At 52.9% G+C, this 13,814-nt stretch overlaps 5 protein-coding genes across 5 annotated transcripts; 1 reads left to right on the forward strand and 4 right to left on the reverse strand.

The window, feature by feature from the left end:
- Positions 1–364: 364 nt before the first annotated feature.
- PG994_014379 (cation efflux family-domain-containing protein) lies at positions 365–2,002 on the forward strand (the record flags this gene model as incomplete). The annotated part of the gene is made up of 1 exon (XM_066865788.1): positions 365–2,002. One exon carries the CDS (start codon positions 365–367, stop codon positions 2,000–2,002), a length of 1,638 nt encoding a protein of 545 aa, XP_066708917.1.
- A 1,291-nt stretch (positions 2,003–3,293) lies between these two features.
- Positions 3,294–4,411, reverse strand: PG994_014380 (uncharacterized protein; the record flags this gene model as incomplete). Its single annotated transcript, XM_066865789.1, has 2 exons — positions 3,294–4,079; positions 4,181–4,411. The coding sequence occupies 2 exons, from the start codon at positions 4,409–4,411 to the stop codon at positions 3,294–3,296; spliced, it is 1,017 nt and encodes a 338-aa protein (XP_066708918.1).
- A 691-nt stretch (positions 4,412–5,102) lies between these two features.
- On the reverse strand, positions 5,103–6,625 carry PG994_014381 (Metallo-hydrolase/oxidoreductase; the record flags this gene model as incomplete). The annotated part of the gene is made up of 9 exons (XM_066865790.1): positions 5,103–5,189; positions 5,246–5,272; positions 5,348–5,482; positions 5,555–5,646; positions 5,701–5,908; positions 5,992–6,025; positions 6,107–6,178; positions 6,257–6,306; positions 6,563–6,625. 9 exons carry the CDS (start codon positions 6,623–6,625, stop codon positions 5,103–5,105), a joined length of 768 nt encoding a protein of 255 aa, XP_066708919.1.
- A 359-nt stretch (positions 6,626–6,984) lies between these two features.
- Positions 6,985–8,646, reverse strand: PG994_014382 (uncharacterized protein; the record flags this gene model as incomplete). Its single annotated transcript, XM_066865791.1, has 2 exons — positions 6,985–7,645; positions 8,285–8,646. 2 exons carry the CDS (start codon positions 8,644–8,646, stop codon positions 6,985–6,987), a joined length of 1,023 nt encoding a protein of 340 aa, XP_066708920.1.
- Positions 8,647–12,624: 3,978 nt separating this feature from the next.
- On the reverse strand, positions 12,625–13,711 carry PG994_014383 (uncharacterized protein; the record flags this gene model as incomplete). The annotated part of the gene is made up of 2 exons (XM_066865792.1): positions 12,625–12,965; positions 13,036–13,711. 2 exons carry the CDS (start codon positions 13,709–13,711, stop codon positions 12,625–12,627), a joined length of 1,017 nt encoding a protein of 338 aa, XP_066708921.1.
- Between the last annotated feature and the right edge of the window lie 103 nt (positions 13,712–13,814).

Consider the following 13,814-nt stretch of genomic DNA (forward strand, 5'->3'; position numbering starts at 1 on the left):
CTAGAGACGATACAAATAGTTAACCACCAATTCTCAATTGATCTTGATATGTCCGCACAATACACCCATCTGAGGATCTGTCTTCCCCAGTCATGCGTGTGAGACAGCGGCAATGGCCATTTTCATTGATCATAGCCATTGGGCTTGCGCCTGGAGATTAACACACCCAAGATTCCAGCACACCCACCACCCGAATCAGGACAAGCGCCAGGAACGTTACGTAGCCGAAGTCGACCAGTGGCCCTTGTCCACCTCCAGCTGGGGAATGAGTGACCAGTGACCACTGTAATTATGATATGAAATTCCGTCTGTCCTCCAGTCCTTGCTATCAATGATATGAGCGCGCCGCTGCCCGCCTTTATCAATGGCTCCTGGTAGCCGTCCCAAGCCCCTCGACCTCCTCCCTACCCTCCCTCCCATCATCAGCAGGGCATCGCCGCCGTCGTCGCCCGAACAGCACGGCACGACTTCCGACGACCACCACTCTGGTGAGCACCAGCATCACCGTCATCATCATCACCATCATCAGAGCAATACTTGCGCCCCGCTGCTACGCCTCCCCAACTATAACGATAACGATCACGACGAGCAGCTCTCCTTCTACGACTCCAACCGCCTATCGCCCGTCGCCCCGACGTTCCACCAAGACAGCTCGCTGCTCTCCCCGACCTTTGCCCCCTCCTCCGCCATGTCGTCGCGCCCGTCCTCGGCGGCGGCCAACTCGCCCTTCATGAAGGAGAACACGCCGCCCGTCGACCTGTCCGTCCCGTCTGCTGCCGGTGGTGGTGCTCAGAACAGCAGCAACCCGTTCAACTTCCAGACGCAAATCATCTCGACCTCGCCCGTGAAGCCCAACGTCGGGCAGCGGCGTGGGCACAGATACAAGCACAGCTCCATCTCCACCCAGCACCAGATCTTCCAGGAGCCGCCGCCGCGCCCGCCCCTGGCCCTGCCGCGCGACCTGCCCATCCCGACCCTGCGGGAGGCGTGGAAGTCGACGTCCAAAGACCAGCGGGGCCGCCTGTACTGGTGCCTCTGCCACTTCGTCGTGGCCGTCGGCGTCTTCCTCCGGGCCCACGGCTCGCTGGCCATGACGGCCCTCTCGCACCTTGTCTTCTTCGACGTCGGCAGCGCGGCCGTCTGCGTCGTGGTCGAGGTGCTCGGCAATTTCGAGGTGTGGAAGCGGAGCAGCATCCGGCACCCGTTCGGGCTCGAGCGCGCCGAGGTCCTGGCCGGGTTCGCCATGAGCGTCTTCCTCATCTTCGGCGGCTTCGATCTGGTGAGCCATAACCTGAAGCATGTGTTGGAGGGGCTCGGCGACCACGAGTCGCATCATCCGGACCCGCATGGTGCCGGTGAATCGCCCCGCGTGGAACCGGGTAATGTCGACTTGACAAGCCTGGCAGCCATTGTTGCCACTCTGGTCAGCGCCTACGGGTTGAAGAACCACGGGAGGATCAGCAGGATCATGCGCGTCAGCTACTTGGCCAGTCTACCCAGCGTCTTGTCGAACCCTTTCCACTTCCTGACCCTGTCGACCTCGTTTCTCTTGCTGATGATGCCGCTGTTGTCGATACCCATGTCCATATTGTTGGATGGTGCGCTATGTGGGCTTGTGGCTGTGGCGATGTTCGGTCTCGGAGTCCGGCTGGCCGTGGCTCAGGGGCTGATGTTACTCATGTCGTATGGCGGGCGCTCCGTCTCAACCTCCTCGGGCAAGAGCAGAGATATCGGCGTGGCGGATGTCGTCAGCGAGATCGCGGCGGAACCCAATGTGGAACGGGTCGAGGAGGCCCAGTTCTGGCAGGTTCACTACGGGCTGTGCATGGCCAACCTGAAGCTCTGTGTCGCGAGGGGGGCGGACGACGGCACGCTGAGTCGACTACGGACGCGCATTTCCACGCTGGTGCAGAATCGACTGGGTGAGGGGTACGGTAAGGGGAATAGTCTGCGGTGGGAAGTCAGCCTGCAGACGAGCACAGAGGGCAAGCCAAACTTATAAGACTTAAGCACCTGTCTGTATAACTGTAACTATCGAATGTACTATATAGATTTGCTATGAATACCTACAGTTGAATCATCAAGCCAGCCTGATATCTCAAGCATGCCTAGCGCTTGCTGGGAACAAATGGCATAAAAGCAACCCAATAGAAACCAAGACCCAATCTATCATGTCCAAACCTGTCCTTGTCAGAGAATGATGCAAATTGCCATTGCCGGTTACTGTCTTCGCACAAATAAAGCATGTAGTGGATGTCCCTTGAAGATGTCCAGTAAGGCCCGTACAGTGTGTCCTGTTAATTGTGTATGGAAATCACTGTGCGTCTGGTCCACTTTTTCGGACTACTTTAGATTTTCACGAACATCTAGACTGGAACAAAACCCTCGACCTTCCCAACACACAATTCGACACAACCTCCAAAGAAGCTCCTTCAGCAGATGCTTGAAGTCCATCACGGCCTCAATATGGCCGTAGATAAGCTGGCTCTATTGTAGGCAGTAATTGGAAAACGCTCTGTTGTTGACTGTCATCGACACCTCGTCAGACATACAGACAACAGTCTTGCAGTTGAGCAACACCACACAGGTAACATGGGAAGCTGGCGGCTGGCCATTCCGAATATCTCCTTACGTTTTTCTTTCTTTCTTTGTATATCTCTTATACACGTGTCGTCGTATCGTCCACAAGGACAGTATGATACATACACAAACCCGCTTCTAATTATGCTAGAGCTTACCGTTTCGAAAGATCCAAACTCTACAACGGTCAAGTGTGGACAGTGAAGCAAAATCAGACGCTCGGGCTTGTCCAATGTGGCCAGCTCTCCCTCGGGTCCCTCCAGTCATCTCGCTCGCATAGTTGGGCAGGTGCTTAGGGCTTGTGGGATACATTCTTTCATAGATCAATACTATTTCTTGTTAATTCTGAAGAACAGAAAAGAGAAGCCCAATCAAATTGCACAGTCTTCGTATCATTTTGTTGTTACAAATTCTCGGAGAACGGCTTAGATCTGCTCTCTCGCATATGTGTTTCGTTGAGTCTGCGTTGGCGAGTTGTCAACTTGCCTATCAATGTAGATATAAGAAGCAGTTCATGATATATTTGCTCCTGTGGCATAGACTCCCAAGTAGAACCCATCTCATCAAGGCCCTTGCAAGAGCTTCCTCTACCTGCTCTCGTTCCGCCGCCCCGACTGACTGACTGACTGACTCTCACTCCCCGTACGATCTGCCGAAGAAGCCAAACAGCAAGCAGCAGCAACACAGCTTAACAAGTAAGTAACTAGGGTTGTTCACGCCGCGTTCCATCTACTGCGGCTTCCGCAGCCACCACTCGACGGTAGCCTGCTGCCCGCCACAGACCAGCTGGCCCTTGTACTCGGACCGCCCGCCCTGGTAGCGCGCCTTCTCGGTGAAGATGGCGTACATGATGACGTCGACGTCGACGTTGCCCAGCGGGGGCGGCCGTCGCGGTTGCGCACGACGAACTCGCACGGGTCCTTGCGCTGGTGCTCGAGCAGCCACCAGTCGTCCGAGCCCGTCCCCAGCACCCACTCGCCGTAGTTCTCCTGCGCGAAGCCCATGAGGTCGTTGCAGTCGGCCCAGAGCGGCGAGTCGTTGGTCGTCAGGTCGTCGTAGGTCGAGTTGCCGCACACGGTGTAGGGCACGTTGCCGGGGACGAAGGGCGCCGTCAGGTCGCTTTCGCCGTTGCCCTTGTCTTGGCGGACTTCGTTTGGTTGCTGTTGTGGCAGATGAAGAACATCTCGGGCCGCGGACATAGCAGAAGAGATGAAGGTAGCAGCACGAGCAGATTTGAGAGAGGAGGAAGAGTCCGCCTTCTTGATCCACCACTCCGGGTTCGTCCACGAACCGTCACCGCCGCACTTCCAGGTACCCGTGTACTCGACCGTGGCGCCGGACCCCGAGAGCGCATGGTCCAGGATCTGGACGATGTCCTTGTTGCCGATGTAGACCTTGCCGTCGCTGCCCAGGGTGGGGTCCTTGACGACGACGGTGCAGGTGCCGTTGGTCTGGAGAGTCCAGGTGAAGTCGTTGGAAGTGGAGGGGAGTTTCCAGATCTTTTGCAGGGTTTTTTTTTGTCTCGTTAGCAAAAGGGCATTTGAAAGCAGGCAATGTCACTTGCCTAGGGACTGTGAAGAAGAAAAAAAGTTTAACTTACACCATAGTTGTCATTGGCCCAAGTTCTCAAGGCCTGGCAGTCCGAGGTCAGAGCCGAACTGGCAGTGGTCTTGTCGGTGTAGTTCAGTTCATTGCAAAAGTCGGAAGACACTTTACCAGGCTCAAACGGTACCACTGTGTTAGAAGCAGTGCCGGTCAAGGTAGCAGGCAGGGCCAGGGCCTGGGAAGGCAGGAATGCCAGCAGGCCGGCACCCAAGTAAGAGAACATCATCTTGAAGATGGGTAGATGTTGGATGTGTGCTGTTTATGTTCGGAAGGGAAGTATGGGCAATGGTAGATACTGCGAAGTTGTTGCTGAGAGAATAGAGCAGACCTCAAATCCAGGAAATGTTCTTCAAATTTATAGGTATTGGGTGTTTGTTGTATTCACATGTAGTTGCCGTTCACTGAATTCTGCGCCATGATATGATGTTTGTACCACGGAGTTGGTCCTTCCTGAATCATTCATCTTGTTATATTCAATGAACACCAAGCCTACCTGACTGATCCTTACTTTATGGCTGCAATCACTGGCCACCCATGCTCCAACCGTACCTAGCTCCAGCCTGTAATAGTGACCAAACGAAAGGTGAATACTGTGTACTGCATGGGAAAGTGAAGCAATAGTAATCGTTGCCATCACCCATGCGAAGGACCCTAACCCATGCTGATGCGGGTTGACCCCTTACTTGACCTGGAACTATTGCTTCTCGTCACGGCATATGTGAACTGCGAGATTATGCACACTACGTTGCACTTAGAGCCCCTTGGAAATGACCTTGTATTGTTTGTTTGTGAATTGTATATGTCCATATGTTACAACTTCGGAAGCTAGAGCTTGATATCACTTGGGGGGCTTTTGAGGTATCAGCGACCGCCAATGCCCGGGGTCAGCCACCCGGAGATTCAACTTCTAACTATACTCACTTGAAGTTGTTCTTCATCTCGCGGAGCTTGGCCATGACTTCGACGGGGTCTGTCTGCCCGGTGGCCTTCTGGATCTCGGGGTCCTAAAGGTAGTCTGTCAGTGGGACTGTTTGGGCCTTTGGTAGAATCTTCTACTTACATCGACTCGCATGAAAACATTATGTTTCTGGTTAGTTGTCCATGTTAGTAGATGGGATATGTAACCTTAGCTGCTCGTTGAGGAATATTGAGGGATACGTACCTTCTCGTCCCCGATGGTGAATTGTCCTTGCGTCTCCTTGTTGTTCTCCGCGAACGACTGGAGGGCCTTGATTGCTTCATTCTGCAGAACTGAGACGCCGAACTTGACGTTGGCCTTGGTGTACTCGTGACCGGGCTATATAAGCTGTTAGCCATGTTGTTGACCACGCCTCGTCTCCAACCTGAGCATATCATGGACTAAACTAACGTAGACCTTGGTGTCGTCTGGCAGGGCAGCCAGCGTCTTGTTCAGAGCCTTGTGCATCTCGGTAGCCGTGCCCTCAAAGAACCTACCACAACCTATGGAATTGTGAGTCAGCAAGCAACCAAACATCTGAATAAAGCCTAACTTACCGCCGTGGAACAAGGTGTCACCAGTGAAGACGACCTTCTGGTCACCATCCTCCATGTACCAGCAGATGGAGTCCTGAGTGTGGCAGGGGGTGTAGAGACCCTTGATCTTGATGTTTCCCAGCTTGAAGCCTTCGCCATCGGCTGGCGTGGATGTTACATTCTCGCACTCCTTACCACCGTATATGGGGAGTTTGCCGAGCTCAGTCAGCTACAAAAGGGTGGACGGATACTAAGTCAATAACGGTCGTCCTTCCAAATGATGGACGCGAGGTAGCACAAGTAAGAGCTGACCATCTGTTTGTTGCCTCCTGCATGATCCCAATGGCTGCAAAAGCACGTCAGAACCAACAGCCAGCCAGCACCATGAAGCAAGGCGATAGATACTATTGAGATGGTAAGTACTTACTGGTGGGTGTTGACAATAGTCGTCAGGTTGATCTCGCCGTCCTGAATGGCCTTCTTGAGCACCGGGACAACCCTACCTCACGCAGTGATATATCAGTAAACATGTCGATTGGACCCCAATGGGGGGAGCTCCTCTCTATCTCTCTCTCACTCTTCAGGGTGTGCTGGGTCGATAATGACGGCATCCTTGGACTTGTCGTCCTTTACCAAGTAGGCGTAGTTGTTGCTACTACCCACCCCTATATATCCGACGACCAATTGGTTAGACCATGCTCGACGAGGAGTAAGATATAAAGCCGGAGGCAGGCGGAAGGCGTACACATGGGGATCGATTGAATATGCATGGCGCGAGAGAAGGCAAGCTATATTTGGGCGACCAATTGGCCCCGGCATTTAGTTCCATTGTTCCATGTTCAGACGGTACACATCATCGTACTCCAGTCTTCGGGAAACTTACAGATGCTGCAAGAGTGTTGAGTTTACTGGAAGCTAGCGGCCGGGCCGGAAGAATTCGGTTCATGGAGAAGTGAAGCCTGAAGAATGTAGAAAACGCGAATATCTCACTCGAAGGATCGGATGTTTCTCTCGTCAACTGTTGAAAGCTTCAATTGCTCTTGGCACGAACATATTTATGCCGCTAAGGCCGTTCGCTATTGCCGCAAAATTTCTGCGATGACGTTGAGCGGCAGTTGCATTGCGGAGTTGCCAGCCGGCAAAGGCAGGCCGCAGCTGCCGGCCTCCCGGAATATCACGAGACCGGGGACTGTTAACTTCCTCTCGGAAGTACATGATTCAAGGAAGCAAGTTGCACCAGACTGTAGTGGATTGCATTACAAATAAGCCGTAGTACGTGTTGATTATGTATTAGGTGACATCCGGCTACACCACTCCAATAGGTTTCGGCTTCCACGTCCCTTCAAATGTAGACCACCCTTTCGTCATGATTGGGGACTCCATCGGTGCGGCGACATCGACGACCGCCTTCGAGATCTGCTGCAGTGTTTCAAGCTGACTAGCTTGTTGAGCAAGTTCCGCTTGCACAGCCTCCAGATCTTTGCCGCTGCTCAAGGACTCTTGCTGCTCACCCGCCGAGCCCATGCCGCCATCCACAATGTGTCTATATAGCTGCAAAGAACGCCTGAGCATCATGGGGTCCTTGGAGGATGATTCAATTTCCGAAAGAGCCTCAAGGACAAGCACCTCATCGTATTGCCTCATCCGCTTCTCCATGATACTCGTCCTCGCCGCATCCGTCTCTTGTAGGTAGCTCGACACCAACTCTATGCAGGCATCTCGTGCAGAGACGCCAGGGTTGCCCTGGGCTTCATCAGTGGGCAAATGCTGCCAGTAGTATTCCCAGATCCATACTAACGATTTCTGAGCCGCCGATCGGAGCTTCAACAGTGGCGGAAGCTGCTCATGCGTGCATTGATGCCTGAGCTCGACGAACGTCGCTGGCAGACCAATGATTTTCGCAATCGACCACATGCTCTGCTTCTGCTGTTTTTCCTGCTGCCCATCAAGAAGACCAGTAACAAACCTGTTTGATCCATTGGTCAGTTTTCCTCAGCAATACCCAATGGAGAAGCTCAGTAGATGCGCATATCTGCCGCGTCCGAGCCAATGGCTGCATCAAGGGTTGAAGGCGAAAGACGATGCGGTGTAAAGGATAAGTCTGGGCTTGTGGCCGGCCTGGCGCTTTCGAACTATTCTCCTAGGTCTGGCAAACTCTCAAGAGGCGCCAGTCGGCTAGAGTAGTTGCAAGTTGGCAAGCCCCCAGAATAAGGATAGATTGCGAAGCTGAAGTCCAGTGGCAACACAGACAAGCCAAAACGAAACATGGTTTGAGCGGCAACGGGCGCAAACAAACCAGGTATCCACGACGCTGGTCGATTGAGGTTTCAAATCGGGCATTCGATACAGGCTCAGATTGAACCTAGAGTAGCAAGAAAGCCAACCTCGCTCGGAGGGCGGCTAATGTATCACGTAGCCACTGGATTTCAAAGTTTCATAACACACCCACACAGACTGCACAGCACATGCGCAGTAAGGGCTCCTGCGTGCAATGCAATGCAATGCAATGCAGGCACCTCCGTCCGAAAGGAAGAAGGGAACAAAAGAAGCAAACCCCACAACAGAGACACGAGGGATGTTGGAAGAAGTAGAGAGAGAAACCTACCGACTGAAAGCGGCGGAGTAGGCGAGTCGGACGGCCTCGTACAAGCTGTCCGCCCCATTTCTGGCCTCCTGAAGATCTAGGAGAATGGCGGCCGTCAGGAGGCTCGTAGATTCGACCATGTGGGGGCAGCTGCCGCGCTGCATCCACATGGACACTCTCCAGACGGCATGGCGCCTTTGAGCCTCTTCGCTGGACGACGACGACGACTGCGGATCCGCCGTCGCAGAAGAAGTAGGCGCAGCAGCAGCAGTAGTAGCTTCGGCGCTGGTCGGCGGCTGCGATGGTGAGGAGGGATAGAACTCCTGCCGGACCTTCAATAGTTCTGCCCGGTCCCGCCAAGGCGTGTGGATGTACTGAACCATTTTGGGGGAGCGAAAGAGCGAGAGAGCGACCGGTGGTCGGTGGAATCAAGTAAACCAAAAATAAAAACAGCACCCCTGCAAGTATGATTGCCCGAGAAGAGCAAATGAAAAGACGTTGGTCTGCTTGGAGCGCCTTTGACGAGATTGGCTTCTTCCGTCGTGAGGCTACAAAGTGGGAGGCTGGTTCTTTAAAATGACGATCCTAGCTTGTGGTCGAGAATTTTTGTGCCACCGGAACATTGAAGTGACAGTTACTTTTGAGGCTACCTGAAATACCCACCAACCCAAGCCTACGCTACACCTTCACCAACATAGCAACTTTCCATGTCCAGATGATCTCTGCCACATACGGAGTACCTGCGACACTGTCTTTAGTGTTACTCATTTAGACTTGCCTGTTGTTGGTCACGCAGCGAAAGTTTTGTGTCCGAGAGATTATTTGGGGCTGCGTCGTTCTGCTTTTCGACACTCCGCAAGTGCCAGCTAACTTCTTCACTAATGGCTTCAAGTCACAACCGTCATATCATAGACCTTACCGTACAGTTAAAGAAGGTTTCCCTCATTCGCCGCGGCTCAATCTCAAAGATGTGCCAGGGTAGGATCTCTTGCGCCCGCTCGCTTTCGCACGCGGTGTCCAAGCAGATGTGGCGATGCACGGGCTCAAGCAGAGAGATCGCCTCGTGGCTTAGCCACTCGTTGGAGGATTACTTGACGCATTGTCGCCAGGTAAATTATCCGTTTCTCGTTCGAGTGCAGAAGGGGATCGCTCTACTGCATCGCCCATCGTTGATCGCCGCAATCCGAAAGGCTTTGCCTCCTGTGACTCGGAAAGTGACCCGACAACGTCGTACCCAATGAACATAATTGCCAACGTCGTAAGTGCGGATGAAGGGACGGCTCCCTCGGGCAGGCTGAATGAGATGCACCTTGGTGACATACTTCCTAGACTTCCCATTTCCACTCATGGAGTTGGTGATTCAGTAAGGCAGCCAGGCCGTAGTCACAGTCGAACCAAAAAACGAGACTCCGGTCGTCTAACCCTCTTCAATTGTAGAAGATGGCATTGATCAGTAGTGGTAGCTCTAATGGGCGGTGGCACTGGCCAAGCCGAAGGCACACCCGATGAACGTGCAAGGAGAAGCGGTCGTTTGATGATACATCGTACTTCCATTGTGGCAAAGCAAAGGAGTTGTCTGGGCCTCCCGTTTCTAGTTCCAAGTGAGAAAGCCCTTCGGTAAGAAGAAAGGTGTCGAGAAGGCAGCGGACGCAAGATCGAACCATCATCCAGTCTCCATGACCTCCCCTCTCGCAAGTGGGCGCTGAACTTGATCATCTATTGGCGCCTTGTTAGATTAGCTGCCTGGTCGACAATTCTTCCTCGCTGCTAATAAGGCTGGAAACCTCCATCCATCTCCGCCATACTATCCGAGATGGACCCAGGCGAAAGGAAGCCTGGATACGGCTATTGGGATCCTCGCGTCATAAGTATTCCAGTCAAGGGTAAAAAGGAAACGGTATTTCGCTCGCTCATGTGATGCAGGGAGGAGAAAGATCGAGAAGCCCTGTAGGTGCGTCGTATGAGGTAGATGGTAGTGCAAAGTTTGCTCGAGTCAAGAAGTTGCTGTTGTCTGCTGTCACCTCAGAACAAAAGAAGAGGAGGAGCCGAGGAGGAGGAGGTTCTGCCACCCCCGCCGCCCCTCGGTACTCCTCCTTGCATACCCTGCTACCTGCTGCTGCTACCCAACCGACGAATCTCGGATACGGCGGTATCGGATTATACCGTTTCGCGTGTTGTTAAGTAAGATTCTCACGAGTGGGAGTGGGCCACCGTGATGACCACGACAAGCGCCATTGACCGCCCCCCCAGGGCGGAGGTTCGTTGGGCGCGCGAATGAAACCTCGAAAATTCCGGGGCGGCCAACTGGTGACCAGGCCAAAATCTTCTTCACCCTCACTGCTACGCACTACAATCAACAAGCATGTAGTGTGTACAGCAAGTGTGAGCAAGCAAAAGTCGGACAAACGGACAAGGCAAGCGACAAACCTTAAAGCGCTTGAAGTCTGCTGAGGTATATATAGTCGTAATGGTATACAAATATACTACGTCGTATGGGTATGTTTAGCACCCCTAGCCAGATAGCAAAGTTAGTTATTGCTCAAGTCACAATTCGAAGTGAGGAGGTATCGCCACCTGTATCGCAGCTACTGAACGGTAGTTTAATACCTGGCAGGGGGTCCTAAACATATGCCTGCCACATCGTATGCCTTCAACTTACTCGCAATATCATATTTGTCGAAGCGAGCTAACAGGATGACGCCCCTAACCTAGATGCCGGCGTTACCTACTGGAAAGTCCGCCAACAAGCGCAGCCGGAGGAGTCCCCATGTCCAGGAGGGAGAGGAGTTTGACGGTCGTATTCATCTGCGGTCGTGTTCTAGGTAGCAAGTAGTAGTTTTATGCAGACGTACGTTTAGGCCGGAGCAAGGCTAGGGAGGTTTGTCGACGATCCACCGGGTTTGACACGCTCGGAATGGATACCTAAAGTAGGTAACCTAGGGTGTACGCTGTCCTTGTCTTTGTGCAACGCCTAGTTTCACAATAATGAGCAGAACAAGCAAAGAGCGAAGAGGATAAAACAGCGTCTCAACTGAATAGCCCATGCACACACACATACACACTGTAGAATCTCAGTCTCTCATCGTCCCTGGTCCTCTGTGTCAATCTGAGCCAGAGGTTTGTACTTTTACTCGAATGAGTGCTCAGGTGTTCTGGACTAGTCGAAATGTGTAGCAAAAGTCTTACAGCAGCCGGTCCGGCGGGAGATGCCCAGCCGGTGAATACAAATACTGATCGCCTGTTCGTTCCCTTCTTACGGAAAAAACGGATACGTAGTATATTCCAGAAGCACAGACCGCTCCTCTTCTTTAGATTTCCTTGCTTCCTTTGGTTGAAGGGTCTTGCTGCGGTTCCGGTTGACGATTTTCAAAGCAGTGGAGTAAAAAAAGAAATGGAGCATTCAAGAGAGGGGGGTTTTAGAAGGAGGTGGTGGGAAAAAACAAATGGATGGATTTGGTTAAGATCCATCAGGAATTTAATCACGAATGAAGGTACGAAGGTACCTACATCAGTCAGTTAATGGAACCTGGGTCAGGGAACATTAAACATCAAGAAAAGAAAAGAAAAAGCACGTATCTTGTGCCCCCCACATTCCCGCTGTCTCCCCACATGGAAACCAGGGGCGACCGTTCTAGCGTCATGCTAAAATTGGAAATGCCCGGCCTGCTGGGGACTGGGAATGGAGTCCCAGACGACCCCCTGTCTTCGCGGAAGGGGTACGTACACATTTGAAGGTTTCTGGAAACTATGGCCCGAGGGGGCGGGGGGGGAGAGGGGACCAGCCCGCAAGCAATATCGGGCACGGCAAATTCATCATCACCAACGGCTGCCAGTCAGTCATCCTCGCTCATGCGCCCTCTTACGATAGAAAAAGTAGTACGTACGTACTTACACACGCTGCGTGGCCTGCTTCAGGCGTTTACCCCCGTACAATTGGCCATGATTGTTCCTTCACCATCCTCGGAGGTAGGCTATCACATGGAATAGGCACATTCACTATAACGCGAAGTCTTGAGAAGCATTGATAATTGCTTTCTGAATTTTTTTGGTCTTTGTGACTTCCAGGTTGAACGGCAGATGCTATATCCGCCAGATTCACCAGGTAATTATTCATGTACATGTTTTCCCTGTTGCCCGTCTCGCACTGGTGCATGACCATGTGTGGACTAACAGAGAAAGAAGAGCGTGATGCGAGACCGCTATCGCATACCCAATGGCATCTCAGGACCCAAGATGGCTGGGGAGATACCACGGTTGGGCGTTTGTGCTCGAAATTACTCAACCAGACTGCTCTGCCTGACATATGCGCGTCCAGATGTTGGTTTGTAGCAGGCTTCATGCCCGTTTCGGCTGCCATGCTTTTACTCTTCTTCCTCGCTCTCGGCATCCTCCTCATCATCCTCATCCTCCTTGGGTGGCCCCCAAGCCTCTTCTAGCTTGAGGCCGGCTCCCTTTCTGTAGGTAGACCCTAATAAATTCGACGTTGACGTCCTGTAGTGGTCCAGCTGCGGGTCCATGTCCGACTTGTCGGGGGTGTCGTAGAGACCCATCCCTATCAGGATCTCACCCTCCTCCTCAGGCTCTTCCTCAGCTTGATACAAGCTGAGTTCCCTTAGCCGGCACTGCGGGTTCTGGTCGAGCAACTGGCTGAAAGGTCTCTGGCGTGGGCGGTGTGGCGGAGGGATGGTACCCTGCGGAGGAGCTTGTATCCCAAGTAAAGGTAGACTGGCCCGTATATGATGGAAACGGCTCCGTGGCATCTGGGCTCCCACTGGACTCGTGAGATGATCCGTATGAAGACCCATATGGGACAGCGTCAAAGTGTGCGGGAGTGGCCCATGTATCGGCAGCTGCCACATACTGCGGCGGTACCGGTTCTTGGGCATTAGTCGTATATGGTAGTGATACAGGTGATAATGTAGCCACAGGTGATGTATGTCCGGAGTATATGGCTGGAGTGGATGGTAGTTGCTGGTACGCCGCGTAGATATCAGCTTCCGTATATTGCGTAGGGGTTGGCATCATATATTGCGAGTAATCCAGCTGTTGCGGCGGGTACTGTTGGTACATGGCCATCTGAAGTTGTTGAAACTGTGTGCTGGGATGCCAGCTCACTGGTCGACCGGACCGCTTGGTGGGTTCCTGATAAGACTCGTAAGACGGCTCTGCCATCTGCATCTGCTGAAGAGCGTATTGCCGCCGTTTTGCAATGTTGTTATCGTTCACCAGTGTCCTCCTCCTCGCCATCATAGACTGTGGGCTGGTGCTGGCGCTGCCGGGTTTGGTGACGCGCATGGCGTTGGTAGGGCGATATCCATTGGAGGCCCGTGATGACCGGCGTGCGGACTCGACCATCATTAACTGTCTGGTGTATTCATCGGCTACCGTGTTGGCGGCATAGAACCGAGGTGCATGGTTCGGGATGCCTCCCATGAGAGACTGCATCATGGTGAGGGGATGCAGTAGGTAAAAATGTTCTGGAGAGACGAAATAATAGTACTGCTGTAGCTGTAGCTGCAAAGTAGACTGCTACTTGGGACGTAGATGGTGA

Source organism: Apiospora phragmitis, assembly GCF_038363925.1.
Source record: "Apiospora phragmitis strain CBS 135458 chromosome Unknown utg000013l:1.0-2965645.0:1.0-2969333.0, whole genome shotgun sequence".
In the NCBI taxonomy this organism is placed as follows: Eukaryota; Fungi; Ascomycota; class Sordariomycetes; order Amphisphaeriales; family Apiosporaceae; genus Apiospora; species Apiospora phragmitis.